General features: G+C 32.0%; 1 protein-coding gene across 1 annotated transcript; it reads left to right on the top strand.

Moving 5' to 3' along the window:
* The first annotated feature begins 1204 nt into the window (after positions 1 to 1204).
* On the top strand, positions 1205 to 5071 carry LOC108205786 (protein MAINTENANCE OF PSII UNDER HIGH LIGHT 1). Its single transcript, XM_017375858.2, has 3 exons — positions 1205 to 1464; positions 2703 to 2843; positions 4518 to 5071. Exons 1-3 carry the CDS (start codon positions 1303 to 1305, stop codon positions 4944 to 4946), a joined length of 732 nt encoding a protein of 243 aa, XP_017231347.1. The 5' UTR covers positions 1205 to 1302; the 3' UTR covers positions 4947 to 5071.
* Positions 5072 to 15252: the final 10181 nt, after the last annotated feature.

The following is a 15252-nucleotide window of genomic DNA, read 5'->3' as shown; positions in this document are numbered from 1 at the left end:
ATATGGTAATAAATGATGTGTAATCTTCCTACAGATTTCTTACAGACCTGTAGAGGTTCGACAAATATAGCCATCCATAGGAGGTTGGCTAAAATTATAGACAACAGATTAGTGTGGTTGGAGTGCTATTTTTTCAAAACCTTGGCTATATTTTTTAATTTTGGAATGCCAACTCATTTTTTAGCCAAGGGCTTTGTATGGTTGGAGATGCTCTAATCCCCCATTTATTCGGATGATCATGTTAACTTTTTATTATGAAGATGTAATTGATTAAGCCCAATTCTCGTCAGGTTTGTCTAAAATATTGTTTTATTTGAGCATCTCCAACCATGAACACCCTTAACTAAAATGTGAATTGTCATGCCAAAAATAAAAAATATAGCCAACCACTTCAAAAATTCACACTCCAACCATAGTGACCTGTTGTCTCTAAATTTAGCCAACCTCCTATGAATGGCTAAATTTGTCGAACCTCTATAGGTCTGTAAGAAATCTGTAGGAAGATTCCACATCATTTATTACCATATTGAACTGATATATCCTATTTTAACAATCTAAATATTAATAACATACTATTTTTAAATTATAGCCAATCAATATAGCCAATACCATTGAAGCGAAATGTCTAATTTAACCAACGATTATAGCCAACACCGTTGGAGATACTTTAAATCATATCATCCAGTAACGTCTTACAGGTCTAATTTAGCCAACGATTATAGCCAACACCGTTGGAGATGCTCTAAGATCATATCATCCGGTATTTATAATTCCTTAAAGAACAGAAATGATGTAACGTTTATAATTTTTATTGATCCAAATAAAAAGGTCTATAGAAAAACAGCTAAACACTTTGCAAATATAACTCTCCATGATGTAACACTTTCAACTAACATTATTTTATTTAACATTTTAGAAGTGCGAATGAAACAAGTTTATTTAAAATTATTTCCTAAATATTACGTTATATAACATTTCACTACATGATATAGCGTTTTATTGTGATGTGTGAGTCACGTCATATGATTTTTAGTGTATTTAAGCTCGAAATTGTGATTTTGATGGCTTTTCAGACTTAAGGCCAAGGAAAACTGGAAAAAAAAAACATGCAAGAAAAAAAGGGAAAAAGAAAAGGCTAGTTAAAAATGAGCCACAAACAAGACATCTTAAAATGGAGTATATATATGTGCATACAGGTGTACACGTTTCAAACTCATCGTTTCTAACATTCTATCCTTATTATTACAACATACTCTAATAAACAAGTGATACACACAAGCAGCAAAGAAACAGGGGTGGAAAATGGCAAGTGCATTATCAGCAGCAACCAGCAGGGTGTTGTTGAGCAACAACAGATATCAACAACAAAAGAGAAATCAAAATGTGGTGAGATGCTTCAGAATAAGAGCTTCTGCTGAGGATCAAGAGGATTGCAATGCTGAAGAATGTGCCCCTGACAAGGAGGTCCCTTTCTCTTTTTTCTCTGTTTTTTATTTGTTAGGGGTATCTATTAATACTGCGAAATTGGTTTGATTTTTTGTCTGAACATGATGTGTTTGTGTTAACAAGTAAAAGATCTGTTTAGTGTTTAGGAGGGTTGGTAAAACATTGGTTAGAAAGTTACTAGAAATTGAATTGTTTGTAAAATATGGCTTTTGTTGATGATACACTTATCAATGCTAAAATTGGGCATTTTTAGTAAGCTACAAGGTGTAAGAAGAGCTTTTTGGCTGGGTAGTTAAATATTGCTCCTGCCTCCTGGGCTCCTAATCATCGCCTCTTTGATTTAAAAGAAGGGGGTTTCGAAAGAAGGAGTATGGAGGTAACGTTGCAAGGTTTTGGGGGAGTTGGTTATGTAGCACTTGGTATGCAAAAGTTTTGTCCTTTTGAAAAATTAAGCAGATATATATGTTATAAACTGACCAAGAATCATCGTTTGAGATTCAGTTGTGCAACAAAATATGTGGTAATCAGTTCTTCACAAAACCTCAGAGACACCGTATGGGTTTTTTCTCTTTCGATTCTTTTGCTAAATTATCTTTAGGAAATTTTGAACCTTATGCTCTCAGTGAGACTTGAACACTCCACCTTACATTACCTAGAGCAGAGAGCACAGGGCTATCCTCTAGGTATGAGCCAAGGAATCATAATTGTTTTTCAGTTGTTACCAAATTAGAGATAAGAAAAGCAACAAACTAGAGATAAAGCGTTTAAAGTAGTATCAAGTTTTGGATTTACCATTCCCTGTTGTTCCAAAGAAGTTACTGTATCTAGATTTGTGTGTATTACTGTTTAGATTGGATCATTGGAAGTTTTGTTAATGAAAGAACCAGGTACACTCATTTACTTCTTTGGCTAGAAACACCTGGAAATTAAAATTCTGTCTTTGTTTGCCAGTTTTATCAGTACAGTAAAGAAATAACAAATAAGCGGCGACTTACTTAGCTATCATGAGGCTTAGCTTGCTAATTGAAGTGAAAATGTTCTGTTTCTGTCTGTTAACTAGTGTCGTGATAATCTATAAAAAAAATTATTTTGTTAATAGAAAGTTCATTATTTCCAAGTAATTCCTAATTAAAGTATCAAACTATGTATAAGGCTGAATAAACATATTGCACTAGCTTAGTAAAGCGAGCAAGGTTGTTGATGCATAGCAGTAAAGCTAGTCATCTTTATCTGAGTATTGCTGATTGTCCCAACAGGTCGGGAAAGTGAGTATGGAATGGTTAGCCGGAGAAAAGACCAAAGTGACGGGAACATTTCCACCTACAAAGCGTGAGCGGGGTTGGACTGGGTATGTTGAGAAGGATACTGCAGGACAAACAAATATATATTCAGTTGAGGTTAGTTGTTTCATACGCTTAAGTTGCAAAGGCTTTTCTTTAAATCAAGTATTACAGCTATTCTTTCTGTCCGAAACTGGATGTGCTTATTTCCTTTTCGAAGGATATATTTGTCCCTTTACTATCTACTTAAAACCGTTTTTTTTTCCTGAAGACTTTCCCCAATGTAATATATATCTTTTGAAATGAAGATATTTTACCTATGGGACATTTAGAATGCATATAGTCCTTAAATCTTATATAGATATGCATTCACGGGATAGAGTTTCTACATTAGTGAAGAAAGAGCTATGGGAATTCTGGAAACTGGAGGAAAGTTGATTAAATATGGTATTTTTGGATAAAATAATTGTCTTAAACATCTTGTCCACATAAGTTACGATGTCAATTTTCCATTGGTTAAAAGATGAGGCAAAAAGTTATACTTATAAGTAAAATAGCTAAACGAATACAATCTACTGATGTAAATTTGTAAACTAGTTTTTACTAGATGATTTCCCTCCATTCTGTTAAACATTTGCATACTCTAAATCTGTGAATAAAGCATTGGGTTTCATGTTTATTTTGTAATTCAGTTTATTTTTATCAAAGTGAATTTATGTTATCAGATTTAAGGATATTTAGTCATTCATGCACTGCATCACAGTTTTTGTCAGACTCCTTCATGATTGTAGATCCGTTGCATTTGCATGTTCTTTTTGTATTGTCCCCAACTTGGTCAGGCGTTAATGGGGGAAAAGTAAAACATATATTACAGTGTGCTTTGGCAGAGTTCCATTTTTTACCCTGTTCTGGTAGGCTTAAGATTGATTTTGTCTTTCCCAAAGTTGTTTTCTTTCATTCCAGCTGATAATATAAATAGTCAGAAAGCCACAAGATATTTTTAGATTTCATGGTATTTTGGCCAAAGATACTCGGGTTGCAATGTGACCCATCTTATCTTGTTGAGGCATTTGGTAAACCAACGCATGGATGCCTCAACCAAGGTTCGAAGCCTCGACCTCTTGTTACTGAGAGAAGATGGGTATCTACTACGCTATAATGCTAGGAATATATTTGTTACGATTCCCCGAGTCTTCGTTCATGAAGACCGCCGATGACCGACATATGTTTACCTGAGAACAAGTACTCTCTCAATTGACCTTAGCTTGTAGCCTTATATCCCAACTTTTCTCGATTTAGTTAGTTGAAGGGGTCTGATAGATGCCTGTGTGACAAGATCAAGGATACAGATGAGATGTAGAAGCCAAATGGACTAATCCTATGCAAGTAAACACAATTGTAATAAACTAACCCACGCTGTAACTAATTCTATGAATGGCAGGGTAGATATCTCACTGACAAGATTATCAGGCTGAATGATGTAAGTTTTTAAGCTTTAAGAGTTCAGTCATTGAACAGAAACATGTGCTTATCCAACAATGAACTTCTGCAAACATGTTAGTGCTATCAATCTTTAGCCAGTGGCTCGTTCACTGCCCTTTTGTGATTTTAGAAGCTAAGTTCCACTAGCACTCCCCTACTCAAATCCTTTTTGATATGAGAGATCGTATTTCTTAATCATCATTTTGAACCCAAGTTCTGCAGTACGTGTGCATATTAGGACCTATACTAGTGGTTGAAGTTGTAATGTGCTGTGCTAAAATCTTGCAACTTACTATTTATATTATGCAGCCAGCAGTTTATGTAGCAGAAAGTGTAATCAGCTCAGGAAGCGCAGGATCGTCAGCTGATGGAGCAGAAAACACAGCAGCAGTGGCAGCAGGATTTGCTCTCATCGCTGTGGCTGCAGCATCATCGGTATTGCTTCAAATAGGCAAGAACGCCCCACCTAAGATTCAGACTGCAGATTACTCTGGACCATCTCTCAGTTACTATGCTAACAAGTTGAAGCCCCCAGAAGTAGTTGAAGCCTCAGCCACTGCAGAAACTGAAATTTCAACATCTGCGGAACCAGCAGAAGTTTCAACACCTGCAGAACCAGAAAACTCCAAGCCAGAAGTTTTGGACGTTCAGGTTGCACCAGCAGACCAAGAAAACTCAGCAGTAGAAGTTCCCATAGAAAACCAGCTGGATGCTCCAAGTCTTAATTCTGCTGTTTAATAGGCACCTACATTGTTGGTTCCTTGAGTAAATTGTTATTATGATGATAATCTTTTACTGTCACAGATCTTTTATACTGCTGTGGTTACCATATAATCCTCTCTACTGTACATGCTATTAAGTCACACACATGGACTCCTGATAATCTTGAATGTACTCAAGTGCTCATACTGTATACGCTAACCTTTCGAGTCATGTGGCTGGCAAGATAACATACAAATCTACATTTGTGTTCTTTTAAACAAGTTTTATGACATACAGATACAAGGTTCTGTGTCTCCAACGTATTAACATACATTCAATGGGAAAAAGTGTCGGACAGCTTAACTCTAAGATGTTGATGCATATACAGGGTTGTTACGGTATCATTCATGGAAAATTGCATCATTCTAAGATTTTTTCACGTCCAACATTTTTTTTCCGTGGAACGTAGATACTAATATACGTATGTTTTTGACCATCTGCCCAGATTAAAATGACTTAATATCTCTGTTTTCAATGACTTCACATTAGTTGGCAGAAAACTGCCATTTACAACTAAATTTAACCACAGTACGTTTTCTGTTTGGAGTCTGAAATAGTACATAACGTATAGAAGTTGTCATCATCATTATTTTCTTGGGCACCAAGTATATTTAAACCTCTGCATATAAATGCATCATTTAGCCTATCCATCTCCAAGCTGCAAAATTCTCCTAAAATGAAGGTGTTGAGTTCTACTTCCATGCTTTATACTCTATAGCTACGCATTTATGCTTGCACTGTATTTTAATTTTGTGTTTACGGTATTAATATCTTCTGACTCTGCGCAGAAAATCGAGTTAAAAGTGAACATGAAGTGCCAGAAGTGCAGGACTGAGGTCTTGAAAGCAGTTACCAAAGTCCCAGGTATTTCTCATTTCACTAGAATAAGAAGGAAGCCAAGTAGTCTGTTTGTGACTGGAGTTTCAATTACGAAATGACTGAATTGTACATGTAGGAGTCGATCATGTATCTGCAAATGTGGAGAACGAAGTTGTTACGATCATAGGAGATGTGGATCCTGTGTTAGTCACATCTAAAGTGAGAAAAGCAGGAAAGAGAGCTGAAATCATCGGTGTCGGGCCAGCCAGGAGAGAAAACTGAAAAACATGTAGTCATCTATATTCTATGCTCATATGCACCTTATGTTTACTCTGATGATTTTTTTTCTACTTTGCAGCAGAACTCTCAAGTTAAGTACTTGTAATGAACAATGTGTTGATGACTTCTAGGTAAATATATTAGCGGAAGTTTATGATAACCAATTGATGTAGCAGAAGCTCCTGTTACAAAAGGCGAAAATAGTATATCAGTGTCAATATGATTTACCTCCACAGAGAAAATGCAATTCTTCGTCTATCAGCACCGTTACATATGCCTGGCTAAAAGCATGTGAACAACTATTTCAGAAGCATATCCAAAAATTGGCTTTTTAATAGCTAGAAATGCTGAATTCTAAATTTCCACTCACCCTGCACAGTATAATATGACACAGACTCTGCACCTTGTTCTACTGTCTTATTCATCAGCTTCTCTGTGAACTTGTTAACATTTAGCCCATTGAGTTTGGAAATAATTATTATGAGTTTCCAGTCGAAGGCCTTCAAAGAGTGTTAAAAAATCAAATTATTACTCTAACCAAAGCTTGATTTATCAGAAGGCCCGGCAATGGTTGCTCTAACTTGGTTTCCTGGAAACAATAGATTCAGTTACTAAATAATTTAGTAATAAAAATTAGAACCGTAAAACAAATGTAGGAAAAACGAACGCACTGCAGGATTGTACATGTAAAAACAGAATCACGCTCTGTAGGATTGGAACCTATGCCATGACATTCTGAAATCCAACGTTCTACACAACTAAGAGCGCAAGTTTTTTAGTAGATTAAGAAATTAAGTCAGTTGTGTTCCCAGCAAAACAGAATGGTGATCAACGGGCCGGGCTTATAAGCCAACTTTTAGACTTCTAAATGAGAAACAACATACATGTATCGTTTGTGTAATGAAAGTACAAGTCAATTTCCAATTTATAAGCTACGTTGAAAATCCTAATTTTTTTAGTGATTAATTTTTATTTTTTAAATTTGAGTTTACAAGTATGAGAGGATCGATAATTAATAGTTTTTTATTATATTAATAATTTTAATACCAAATAAGTTGCTGATAACAATTTTTTCTTATCAAAATACATAAAATAAGAATGATATACGCATACAGAACTCAAAAGCTCACATCAATGAGCAAAGTGTGCATTAATAAGTAATAATAATTCACAATTAATAAAAACAGACTACTGAAATTGAAAGTTTGGTCCCTCCACCAGTTTGTCCTCTTCACTTAACTCTACACTAATAATTTCTGTGGCTGCCATCGATGCCCGTAAAAAGAACTAACCAAGCTCATTGAAATCTAACCAGGAGGAGAAGAGATTTAAAAATTAACTACGGCTCCCTCCTCAGTCTCTTAATACTTTTCATGCTTGCTTTCGACACATTTGTCAACACACATTTTTAATTATTAATATCTTTAATTTTGTATTAATATTAAATATAAAAATTTCACCATATTAAAGTACTCATAAATACGAATCTAACAAGATCACTCGTGATTATATTTGGTCCTATAAATTATACGTAAATTAATAATTTGTCTTATATTATGACAGTGTCGACATCCCATATGAGAAAAGAATAAAAAAAACAAAAGAAGTATCAGATTGAATCTTTGAGGAACCTCAAATTATATTTTAGTATTATGTAAAAATAATCTAATATATATCAACTACATTTGCAATTCCAACATATTAGAGTAAATGACAAATTGGTTGTGGTAGTTTTCCGACTTTTACAAGATGGTGGCTAGACTTTTAAAATAACATGACGGTGACCGGAGTTTACTTCCGCCTTTTAATAAAGTGGCCGCCGTGAACCTCCGCTAATTTTCCGCTGTTAACTCCAAAAAATAAAAGAATAAACGACGAAATGATGGAAATCCAACCAACCTTTTGTAAAATTTGGAAAACTACAACCACCATTTTGTCGTTTACTCTTTTATTTTTTGGAGTTAACGGAGGAAATTAACAGAAGTTCAAGGCGACCACCTTATTAAAAGACGGAAGTAAACTCCGGCCATCATTATGTAGTTTTTAAAATCCGACCACCATCTTGTAAAATTCACTTTATCATTTACTCAATATATTATCAAACAAATTGAAACACTAAAGAACCGAAAATACTTGTGAAATTACAAATATATGTCCTTAACTTAACACAGTATTTCTATAGGCACCCTTTCACCGTGTTTTCCCCATGCGCATCATGGTCACGTAGAGGTAGAGCACACGTCCAGACAGCTCATCTCTGGGTCATGTAAAATATATAGCCGATATAATTCGGTAGTTGGAAAGGGATTTTATTGGGTGATCAACTGATCATTGTCCTAAGCTGCAATTTGTAGTGGTGTGTCCGGAATCCTGGTCCCGCGCTTAGAGCGCATTTTATTGGGTGATCACTATCTTATTTTTACTCCAACCTGCATCTTACGGACAGACGTTGTTGACAATATGATTTTAGCGTGGGAGAGATAAAAAAAAGATAAAGTTGTTAAATATTATGATAATTAAATAAACTAAAAATCTTAATATAATCAATCAAATATCGAATAAACTAACATTTGACATCAAATAATTATTTTAACTAAATAGAATAGATTCAAATTTAATCAAAAGAATTCCTTGATTAGACACATCAGCTAATATAAAATAGACAAGCTTAATTTATAATAACCGTTTTTAAAATATTCTAATTAACTGTTTTTTATACCTATTTAATTAAGTTAGATTTTTTTTTTGATATTTTAGTACACAAAAAGTATCTTTACATGATTAGAGTTGTATAGTTAAAGTAATTATTATAAATTATAAGTTAGTTTCATGTTTTTATTCATAAAAACATTAAATATAATAATATAAATTATACCGTTAATTCACATATTTTATAAATAGTCAAATCATCAAAAATAAATATATATAACAACCATATTCTAATTTTTAATAATGAGAGAACTTCTATTCGATATATCAATTTTTTAACACATAATTATTGAAATAATATACATAAACAATTTATATTATTGAATATATATTTAAATTTATCAAGCAAAAGTCTTGAAATTAATTTAAAGAACACTTGCAGAGTTGCTGTACTTATAAAACACATAAGTTAATTAGCAAAAAAAAAAACAAACACATAAGTTACGTGTTTTCGACGAATAATACAAGGCCCGCTAACCGTGCACCAAACTTTTGGACATCAAAATCAAGAGAGCGTGTCTGTTATTCGAACATACGACCACTCATTCTTGTCTCGGGTCTCACGTGGTTATGTTTCACCATGATTAACGCTTTGACCTAATAAATCTTACTCCCTCCGTCCCCTCCAATTCTTATCATTTAGAATGGAATGTTCGGCACGCATTTTAAGACTTATATAAAATATTGTTCCATCGCTTATTTCTAAAATCTTCTTTTTTTAATAAAAATCTAATGTTTAAACTTTTATTCAGAAAAAGAAAATTATAAAAATAAGTTATCGAACTATATTTTATATGAGTATTAAAATGCGTGTCGAGCCCTCCATTCCAAATGATAAGAATCGGAGGGGACGGAGGGAGTACAAAACATATGATAGCTGGTTTCATTAACGAACCTTTGTGATTTTGTCGAAGGTCTTATTGTACTGTACTCTCTCCGTCGGTTATTACTTCTCAATTTTCTCATTTTCATATGTCGCGATTGTTTCAATAAATTATTAATTTACATCTAATTTGTAGGACTAAATATAATAATAAATGATTTTGTTGAATTTGTATTCATGCTCATATATGGTAAAATTTTATTAATATTAATATAGAATTAAAGATACTAATGATCGAAAATTGTGAAATTATTAAACACTCAATTAAATTATAGTTTAAAATTAATTTCATTTCCTCGTTAATTCGTTCCAAACTAATGCAACATTAATTTTTAACTTTTGAGTTTAGGTAAAACGTTAATGCGTTAGAGCAAGTCCAAGAGTGTCCTAGTTCAAGCCACAAATATAATATAAAATATCATGTTCTAGTAATTTAGGACATACTTTAGTAATTTGAACTCCAACAATATGCCTTATTCTCACAATATGTCTAATATTTTTATTATTAAAGACTCATTTTATCATTAAAGCATAATATAAAATAGAGAGAGAAAGAGAGTGTTGGTGAGAATTTATAATAAAATATAGAATAGCACAAAGAGAGATGTGCCCCAAAAATAGGGCTTGAGAAGGTTGTCCTAGTGAAATAGGACATCACTAGGACATTGTTGGATCAAGTTTTTTCATCAAATACCCTAAATTATAACTTAGGACATGAAATAGGGCATCTCTTGGACTTGCTCTATATAGGGGGGTGTTTGTTTCCGGCTTAAAAGCCTGGCTTCTGGTTTATAAGTTACAAGCACTTGTTTCGTAGCATTTGTGTAAAAAGTCAAAAAATACTTATAAAAAGTTAGGAATGCTAGTTTTTGTTTCAGGCTTCTACTAATTTCCCAAATACTTTAATCACTTATAAGTCTTAACTTGCTTCTAACTTCTACTTCATTTTTTAATTTTAAATAAAAAGCATTTATTTTAAACTCACCCAAAAAGGCTCACAGAAACAGAGTTCGAATATCGGGGAAAGATAATGAGGTACAGCCCGAAAGCAAAGAAGAATTCTCGTGCGAAAGGTGTTTGGAAAGAACAGAATGTAATTGTGGGTTCAGTAATCATCGTGCATTGCCTTTTCATTTCGCTTTTAATAGTTGTTTCCTTGCATGCAATCTGTCGGCACCTCGTTTTTTACATGTACGGCATATATAATTATAAAAACCAGTACCGATATACGGATAATTTGATCAGATTTTTTGATATATTATCAATTACAAATTTTATAGTTAATAATTTAATTTTGGTGTGTAAAAGATCCAAATTTATGCTAATATCTGATTTATATGAATATAAAAAGGAAAATACCAAAATTCTTATATATTATTTTTACAAAGACCAAATTCTTATCTTGCTTACAGTGATGAACGGGTCGTTTAGATGAGTTTAAAATAAGTGTTTATTGCTTAAAATAAAAAAGTGAAGTAGAAGTTAGAAGTAAGCTAAAACTTATAAGTGATTAAAATGTTTCAGAAAGACGTAGAAGCCGTGAAACAAAAGCAGCATTCTTAACTTTTTTTCAAGTACTTCTTCACATTCTGACTTATAAACCTGGAAACCGGACTTTAAAACCCTAGCCAAACACCCCCAAAAATCATTCATGGGTCGTTTGATTCGAGTAGTGGTATGGGGTTGGAATGAGGAATCGGGTTAAACTGGTATGGTTTCAAGTATCATACCAGATATAATGTGCTTGGTTGAGTGCTGTAATCAATATATACGATTTTTATAAAAAATGAGTTATTAATTTTTATTAATTAAAAATATTAATAAAATTATTATAGTTATATATATTTGCATTATTGATTTAATTTTGTATCAAATATTAATATTTTATTTCTAAAACAGAGATAAAAAAAATAAATTAATCCATCTCATATCCACCTTCTTACTTGAGTATCAAAAACCTTTAAAAATTTAAGATACGAGCTTCAGATTTTATTTTTTTCCAACCAAACACAAGGTATGTGTTTAGAATGGATCCATATTTGATACTCATGCTCACGGACCAAACGACGACTCAAATCCATTCCGATTCTAGCGTCAAATAAAAATATGAGGCACGGCTTCAAATTGCAGCATAGTGTAAGTTCAGTGTGTAATTTTCGGCCAGGTCTATAGCTAGTTGGGGAGATCTGGTGCAAAAATTATTTTGAATCACATGAAATTATTAAAATTATGTAAATCAACTAATATAAAATTATGAAATTAAAAATTATTTTTTATAATTTCAAAGATAGTACGGACCCTCTCTCTTTCCTTTCTCCTCTTTTCGTTCTATCGTTGGTTTCGATCTCCTCCGTGACCGGAATTTCGATCTGTATAAGGATAGTAAACAAGCAGCGAGAAAGAGAATAAAGGTGATTTCGTCGATGGTGAATAAAGGTGATTTCGTCGATGATGATTCTACGGGCCTTATTATAGATTTGGTAATATCTTTCTTTCGATTTATTTGTAATCAACTTCTCTCCGTCTCTCAAAAAAAGTGCGTTTTATGTTCGTGTTTTGTTGGTTTTGGTATATTGTTATGGTATCATGTGTACATCATCGCATTTTTTATTCCTTTTTTTATATGTTTTGTTCCTAAGGTTGTATTGGATTTTCTCGGTGATCGGAATCATTGTTTTGTATCTTTTTTGAAATTTTATTCGGATTAGCTAGTGATTCATGTTGAGTTTTAAGGTCTAAATTATTCTAACATGCTTTGTCTTGTCCGAATTTGTTGTGGTCGGCCAGAATATTATTTAAAATGTGGGTCTTTTTAATTTTATATATGTTCTTGGTGTTTTTGATTGTTGATTGTGTGGATGTATTTAGTGAGTGTTTGATCTTTTTATATAATAAGTTTCAGTTTTAAATTGTTTTTTTTTTTTTTTTTGACAAAGTTTTAAATTGTTTTTAAGTGAATGTACGAATAACGATTATCTTGTTATGATTTGAATATCAATAATTTTATTATGGTATAATTTTATATATCATACTTGATTTCATGTTAGTGTATATTATTTTTTTAAAAAGGATAGCATTAATTTCTTCAGTTATATTTCATAGATAGAAATTATTTGTATAATTGGAATTTTATATTTACTTGTATAAATATATTAGGTGCTAATTGATAGCATTTTGATTTGAATTGTTTTGTGTTTGGTAAGTATTTTATGTGTATTTATTCTGCTTAATTGTCATATTAAATTTGTTGATTCATCTTTTACTAAAGATTTAATTACCAAAAAAACTATATAACTATCATGTTTTTTTCAATTTAACCACAATAGTATATTTGTTGCAGGATAATGCAAGTAACTTTAAAAAACTTTATTTTAAAAACCCAATCTCACTAGTTCATAACCATGGTTAAGTTAAAATTAAGATGAGTGCCACATATATTATCAAGTTATTAATTAAATTATTTAGTACATGGGTTTTATTAATACTTTTACTATCTCATTAAGGGTCAAAATCCTGATTCACAATCTACACAAACACAGAGCGTACTAAAATTTATGTTCGAAGGCGTACTGTATATCGATTATTTATCATGCGATTTATATTAATTTATATCGAATTGATAATTTTATTTAAGAAAAAATAGATTTTTTCGCCACCAAACTTATTGTGTATTTAGAAACTTAGGACTAAACTATGATTTTTTTGTCACTGATGTTAGGTTCAGATTTTTTTTGTCACCGATGTTAGATTCGGATTTGATTATTAACACTATATTATTCTTTTTAGCATTATTAAAATATTGTAGTAGTTTGCAATATTTTGGTGATCTGATAACGAGAGTTTGACATGCATTGTAATACTTCCAAAAAAATTAGTTTCATAAATTATTTTATTATTTTTTCTAAATAAAAATTTATCACTTGAATTTTTATACACAAAAAGAAAACGTAAATATAGCTGACTTTTTATGTATGTATAATAAATTATGTAAAATTTTAAAATTAAATTAAAAAAATAGATGTGTTGTGCTGTATGCGGCATTCATGTCAGCTATTAAATAACCATGGTTAGAGATCTATTAAAATTGGGTTATGTCAAATTGATTTTGTATACTTAATTGCATTATTTTGCAACAAAAACAGTTTTATAGTTAAAATGAAAAAATCACATAAGTTTAATAGTTTTTTTGGTAATTAAGTCTTTACTAAATAGTAATGAGAATTTATTGATTGCCATATTTGATGGCTTTTATTTAGGTCTTGATATTGATCAAGAAGTTTGTACCATTTTGGGTGGCCATAATTGGTGGCATATATTTTGGATCATTACGAGTAGTCTTGATTAGACCATCTCCAACGGTGTTATGTAAAATTTGCTGAACCTGTAAGACATTGTGCCTCAATGGTATTGGCTATCTTGGTTGGCTATAATTCAAAAATAGTATGTTGTTAGTATTTAGATTGTTATAAATAGAATATATTTGTTTAATATGGTAATAATTTATATGTAATCAGCGGGAAGGAAGAAAATAAATTGCGGGAGATGACGTGGAATTCACTACAGATCTGTAGTGGTTCGACATATATAGCCATCCATAGGAGGATGGCTATAATTATAGACAAGAGCTCACCATGGTTGGAGTGCTCTTTTTTGTGAATATTGGTTATAGTTTTTAATTATAGTAAGCCACCTAGATTTTTACCTAAGGGTTTCTCCTGGCTGGAGATGCTCTTAGTGTCTAAGAGCATCTCCAACGGCGTTGGCTATAATCGTTGGCTAAATTGGACCTGTAAGACATTATGTAAAATTTGCTGAACCTGTAAGACATTTTGCTTCAATGGTACTGGCTATATTGGTTGGCTATAATTTAAAAATAGTATGTTATTAATATTTTAAATTGTTAAAATAGAATATATCAGTTTAATATGGTAATAAATGATGTACAATCTTCCTACAGATTTTCTTACAGACCTGTAGAGGTTCGACAAATTTAGCCATCCATAGGAGGTTGGCTAAATTTATAGATAACAGGTGAGCATGGTTGGAGTTGAGTTTTTGGAGCTGTTGGCTAAATTTTTTTATTTTAAGTAAGCCAACTCACCTTTTAGCCACCTTTTAGCCAAGAGTTGTAGATGGTTGGAGATGCTCTAACCAAAAGTGAAAAACCTTTGGTTTGATATTTTTCTTATACTATTTAGTATTCATCTTTTATATTTTATAAATTTATGTTGATGTTGAGATTTTCAATTATTAATAGAGCGTTTTTGTTTTTATTTTTCAGGGATGAGGTGGATTTAAAGCTTGGGATGTTTTATTTCAGACATTAAGTGTTATTGTCTAAACTTTCGGGGACATTTTTATGTTTTTCGGTTAGATAATAAGCTTTTTGAATGAAAAAAAAATTCTCGGAGTATTGGCGTATCTCGATGCGAGCAAGTGTTTCTTTAGTAAAAAAAAAAAAACTAATATAAGAACAATGAAATACGGGATATAAATATATAATATACATAATACGTAATAATAGAAATATAATATTAATACGAGTTGTAACATGCAAGAACAAACAATATATCATTCACTCAAGTACCCATC

Source organism: Daucus carota, chromosome 2 (assembly GCF_001625215.2).
Source record: "Daucus carota subsp. sativus chromosome 2, DH1 v3.0, whole genome shotgun sequence".
Lineage (NCBI taxonomy): Eukaryota > Viridiplantae > Streptophyta > Magnoliopsida > Apiales > Apiaceae > Daucus > Daucus carota.
This window is presented reverse-complemented; position numbering and strand designations above follow the sequence as displayed.